This window comes from Arachis ipaensis, chromosome B10 (assembly GCF_000816755.2).
Source record: "Arachis ipaensis cultivar K30076 chromosome B10, Araip1.1, whole genome shotgun sequence".
Classification (NCBI taxonomy): Eukaryota; Viridiplantae; Streptophyta; class Magnoliopsida; order Fabales; family Fabaceae; genus Arachis; species Arachis ipaensis.
The window spans coordinates 4,370,853-4,376,897 of record NC_029794.2 but is presented as its reverse complement, the minus strand read 5'-3'; the positions used below and the strand labels follow the sequence as shown (position 1 = coordinate 4,376,897).

The 6,045-nt window shown below is 45.8% G+C and overlaps 1 protein-coding gene across 1 annotated transcript in view; it reads left to right on the top strand.

Annotated features, from left to right (window-relative positions):
- The window catches only part of LOC107621611 (transcription factor bHLH162), a 3,632-nt gene continuing 3,410 nt past the window's right edge, over positions 5,824-6,045 (top strand). Inside the window, exon 1 of the mRNA XM_016323647.2 lies at positions 5,824-6,039. Coding sequence (XP_016179133.1) covers positions 5,919-6,039 — 121 coding nt within the window. The 5' untranslated portion in view covers positions 5,824-5,918. The remainder of the gene's footprint in view (positions 6,040-6,045) is intronic.

Here is a 6,045-nt window from a genome sequence, read left to right as displayed (position 1 = left end):
ATAACCAATATAATTTATTTTGTTTTAATTAGCAGTTAATTAATGATATTTAAAAAGATTAATGAAAAAATATAGTATTAGACTATTAGATTAAAAATATGGACAAAACACTCAATTAAGCTAAGGGGATGAAAATATTATAGAAATCAGCCAAATCAAAATATGCTTCATGAATCAACTAATGCATGCTTCTATGTAGTTCGAATCAAGTAAATTCGACCCCATTCTTACATAATTCGAAATAACTTGGTTCGAATTATACCCTGGATGAAACTCACACTAATTCGAATCTACCTGATTCGAATTACACACACACAATAATTCGAATCAGACTCATTCAAATTACTCCCAAACATGCCCTCCTACGTAATTCGAAACAGGCTAATTTGAATTACACAATGTGTAGTTCGAATTAGGCTGGTTCGAATTATAAAGGCCCAGTGGTGTATATATATGGTGTGAACGTAAATAGATCTCATTAGAGGGGGAAAATGGCTAGTGAGGAGAGTTTTGTAGTCTTGGTTCACCACAGAGGATCGATTAAGAAGAAAACAAGATCCAGTGTGAAGTTCACTGATAAGGATCCTCTGAGTATTTTCATGAGGCCTTCGACGAGCTATGATGACCTTGTTAATGCTGTACTGCAGAAACTTGGTCTGGAAGGCGTGAAACGGGTTAAGAAATTTTTCTTTCGCATTCCAATTTCGGTGCTCCAAGAAATCGTGAAGTATGATTATTTCACGATCGGTAGTGATGAGGACTTGCAGGTCTTGTTTCGTTGTCGCCGGCAGTTTTCCGAAGTGAAGACACCAGAATTGTTGGCGAAGTTGGTTGACGTGGTATCCAGCTCGGGGGGTTCGAACCGGCATACCCCCACTGTAGCCACGGTAGCTGGGTCTAGCTCCAGACCTGCGGGTGCATCTTCCTCCGTCCCTGTGTATGAACCTCCGGTCCAACCTGTCGCCTCCCCTTCGTTCGCAGTGGATCTCAACGGAAGTGGAGGTGGCGAGGTTGGAATAGGGGATTATGTGCCGACCTCTTTACAGTGTGCTGCACCGGCTGGTCTTGGAGATGCATTGTTGGATGATCCAGAGGACGATGATGTGGAGCCGGATATCATTGCTGATGACAATGGCGACGATATCGGACCGAGTGAGCCTGCTGGGGCGGGAGGTAGTTCTAGCTCTGGCACACAGCAGTATCCTCCACATTTTTCATCTTTAGACTTGGATGCCATGAGGCAGGAGGGGGTTCCTGGGGAGCCTGCTGGATTTGGCGCTAGAGATGCAGAAGGGTCTGCAGGTCTGATAGAGTTTCAAGTTGGTCAGCAGTTTCAGGACAAAGATGAGGCCGTGTTAAGTGTGAAGACTTACAGCATCCAACGGGGGGTACAGTACAAGGTGGTGGAGTCTGATTATCAACGGTATGTTGGGAAGTGTTCTGAGTTTGGAAATGGATGCACATGGTTGATTCGGCTAAGTCTCCGGCAGCGCAAGGGCATTTGGGAGGTCAACGGTACAACGGACCACATACGTGTCTAGCGACCTCCATCTCCAGTGACCACAGGAGTTTGGATTATCATGTGATTTTGGCATTCATGATGCCAATGGTTAGGGCTGATGCATCCGTATGCATCAAGGTTCTCTTAAATGCCACGGCCGCACACTTTGGGTTTAGGCCGACGTACAGGAGGGTCTGACTGGCGAAGTAGAAGGCCGTTGCCCACATCTATGGTGATTGGGATGAGTCGTATAACGCGCTTCCTAGGTGGGTGTTAGGAGTTCAGTTGACGATGCCTGGTACTGTTGCAGTCCTTAGGACGAGCCCTGTTCGAGTTGGGAGACAGCTGGACGAGTCTCAAGCTTATTTTCACCGACTGTTCTGGACGTTTCCACCATGTATCGAGGCATTCCATCATTGCAAGCCGTTGGTTAGTATTGACGGCACCCATCTGTATGGCAAGTATGGGGGAACGTTGCTCATCGTGATTGCACAGGATGTGATTCGACATGTAGCAGCAAATTTTGCCCTAACCTTCAAGGGTAAAGACGCAAGGAGGCTTCTTGTGAATGCAGCGTATGCTAAGACCGAGGTAGAGTTCGATTACTGGTTTAATATTCTACAGTCTGAAGACCCTGCCATGTGTGAGTGGGCGAACTGAATTGAGTATTCATTGTGGACACAGCATCGTGATGAGGGTCGGAGATTCGGGCACATGACGACAAATATCTCTGAGTGTTTTAATTCAATCCTGAAGGGGGTCAGGAACCTCCCTGTGTGCTTGCTGGTGAAGGCAACTTACGGAAGGTTGGCCGAACTATTTGTCTGCAAGAGGAGAGAGGCTGAGGCCCACCTGGGTACCAGACAACAATTCAGTCAACACCTGGTGAAGTGTATTGAGGCCAATTTGAAGACGGCGATGTGCTTCACGGTGACTTTGTACGACAGGGATAACTCGGAATTCACTGTCGCGGAAGTCCGCATCAAGACCATCACCGGCCAAGAAGTCTGAAAACATCGTCCCCGGGATAACCCATGTCGTACTCTCCTGAAGTGTCTGATCATGGACGGGCACACCAACGAAGTAATCGCCTAGGGGCCCTGAACCAAGTCCACCATCCCCCTGGTCAGCCACATCACCCATACCGGAGCCGTACCACTCTCCACCATGCCCGCCATGATGGGACTAACACCCCCAACTCCAGCATGCCCTCCAGCGTCTCCCCCGACAGGTCCGTGCTGATCGTCGTCGTCGTCGTCACCATGATCACCGTGATCGTGATCCCCCACACGCGCTCTCCATCTGCCTCCACGCCCTCGTCGTCTACCTCCATGTCGACCGTCCGCGTCATCCTCGTCCATAGCCTGGTCCAGCCACCTCCACTCACGCTGGCTCCGTCGTGTCCCCACACGAGCTCTTCTCTCAACTCGACGCCTATCCGGCACGTCGTCAACACGATCCATATCAGGAACTCGCCCAGCACCCCTCTGCGTCGCCTCCACAGGAATAGGAACGGCTCTCGGATCCCCCAGGTACATCTCTGGTGACAAGAACCTCTTTCCATGCTGACTCCACCAGTCCAAGAAGTCATGTGAGGGTCCAGGGTCTGCGACAACATCGAACTGGAGAACGTGGTCCGCACGGCTTTCCTAATGAAGATGCCAAAACTACAAGCTGTACGGGAACCAACGATCACCTCCTCTCCCGTCCTTCGACATCAGAAAGTCGATGTTCAGGGCGGAATGGGGACGGTGCTGGACTCCGTCGAACTGCGGTAATACCCTATCTACCTGATGCCACTCGATCACAGCAAAATATATCAGTGATGTCATAGACCACCATAACGCGGTATGACGAGGCTCCAACACCTCCGGATGCACAACCTGTAGGACGTCGGGGTAGCTATAGGGCATCCAGATGAACTGCACAAGGATTTTAACATTGTCAGACCAAATCATGATCCGAAGTCATAAAGCTTTAATAATTAACTAAACGAGTTGCGGTTAGTATACTCACATCCCTGGCCTGTAACATGTCTATTCCCAGCCTCCACATCTGCACTCTAGGTCCCTTCTCGCTGCCAGACGGGTTGAGACCTGACCACCTGTATCTCACATAGGTGTTACAGCGTCTTAAAAGTGTGACAAAATAGTATAATATTATAAGCGAGCATGGAACTAATTAAAGTAACTTGAAACAGAAAAGTCTGAGAATGGTACCTCGTGGCCAATGGCCAGCTGAACTCGTCATACCCAGCAGGCCTAAATCCAGGAAAGCGCCAAAAGATCCAAGACTGGAGTAGCTGTAACGGTCCAGCTAACTTCACCACATGTCTGTTGGCCACTTGGCACATGCACCGGTACAACCATGCTAGTGCTGCCGACCCCCAGCTGTAGCCACCCATCTCCTGAAGCCTAACCACATAGGGTAGCCATCTGATGTGAATACGGTTGTCGGACTTGTTGGCAAACAGCTGAGTGCCCAACAACATCATGATATAGGCACGAGTAAAGCGCCGCACAGTCTCCTTATCGGCTCCCGCGAGGCACTCTCCAAAAGTCTCCTGGAACCAGGTGCAGTTTACTGCGAACTTCTGAACCTGGTTCGCAGGAGAAATCACTCCAAGCAACTCCTGGAACTACACCCAAGCTGGACGGCCACCCTGGATGTATATCTGGAAATATGTTAGGCAACCACTGATATAGCGCCCGTCCACTGGCAACCCCAACTGGTACGCCATGTCCTGAAGTGTGATCGTGCACTCTCCGAACGGCATGTGGAAGGTGTACGTTTCCGGACGCCACCGCTCGATGAAGGCACTGACAAGGTGCTCATCTAATCAGAACCATCTATCGTTCAGTCTCGCAAGATGGTATAATCCGGCCATCTGTAAATACGGAACGTACCTCTCATCGAGTCGCATTCCCTGCTACCGCCGCATGCTCGAGATGCATCGCTGGCGCAGCGCATTACATGGACCGCATAATTAGAACCACCGACAAAACCACTAACAAAAACAACTAACAACATAAACCACTTATGAAAACCACTAACAAAAAGCACATACAAAGGCACTATAATAAACCACTAGCAAAACCGCATGTATAAACCGCTAACGTAAACCACTAACATAAACCACATGCAAATCCACTTACGAAAACCACATGCAAAACCACTTCCAACACCACCAACATAAACCGCTAACATAAACCATCAACAAAACCACATACAAAACCACTAAAATCAACCGCATGCAATACCACTAACAAAAATCACTCACAGAAACCACTAACAAAACCGCATGCAAAACCTCTAAAATAAACCGCTTGCAATACCACTAACATAAACCGCCGACAAAACCGCATTCGACACCACTAATTCAGATAAACCACTATCACAAATTTTTCTATCTACTAACCTCGTCGTTGATGACCCCGACTATATGAGCAACTCCGTCTAAACGATATAGCCTTTCCGGATCGTCCCCCATCGGCGGAATATTCTGATCGAGTCTTTGTCGGAGCGAATCTGGGCCGTTTTTTTTTTGGGATTTGGTGGGGTATGAGAATGGAAAAGTGATTCGAATGAGGTGGGTTCGAACTCCTTATATAGCCGAATCCATTGTAATTCGAATCAACCCCATTCAAATTACTATTTGAAGCAAATTGTGAGTAATTCGAATCAACTAGATTCGAACTACTTGAAAAATGGTGCACAAGTATAATTCGAAGCAACCTAGTTCGAATTATGCTTTTTTATAATTCGAATCATGTAGATTCGAATTAGTGTGGGCTTGTGTTCGATTATAATTCGAGTTATTTTGATTTGAATTATGTGCAAATGTAATTCGAATTCAGCTGTTTCGAATTACATAGAAATCTGGTTTGACTGATTCATGAAGCTATTTTTAGATTGACTGATTCATGTAATATTGTTCTTCCATTGACTTAATTGTTTTTTGCCCTAAAAATATTGTACTACTGACTAAAAAAATTGGCGAATATAAATGAAGTGCTTAAGTTTGTCTCTTTTATCAATTAAATGCATGTGTGTTACAAAGTAACCAACAAGTATGCAAGAAAATAACGTCTAAGAAGTCAACATTTGTTATTATAAAAGTCCAATTAAAATTTAAAATTTAAAATGAATAAAAATAGACTATTTTGAGTAAAAAATACGGACTCACTAGTTAAACGACAAAATAATTTACGCCATACGACATTACTTCACAAAAGATTAATTTAACTCATAAGACATTTAACATTTTTACTGTATGTTAATCTTGTAAAGTGATTATATAAGTAAGGTAGCTAGCATTTCCCTTTTGAATTTCAATTTGAAGTTGAAATGATTATTGTCTGTTTGTGAAGTGTAGTGAGGGACTTAGAGAGTTAGAGGTGCCACAACACATTGATTGATGGAGAACAAGCACCACCCTGATTCTACTTGCTCCACCAGAACTGAGAGAAAGTTCATTGAGAGAGAAAGAAGAAACCAAATGAAGGCACTCTACTCCAACCTCAATTCTCTTCTCCCTCCTCAAA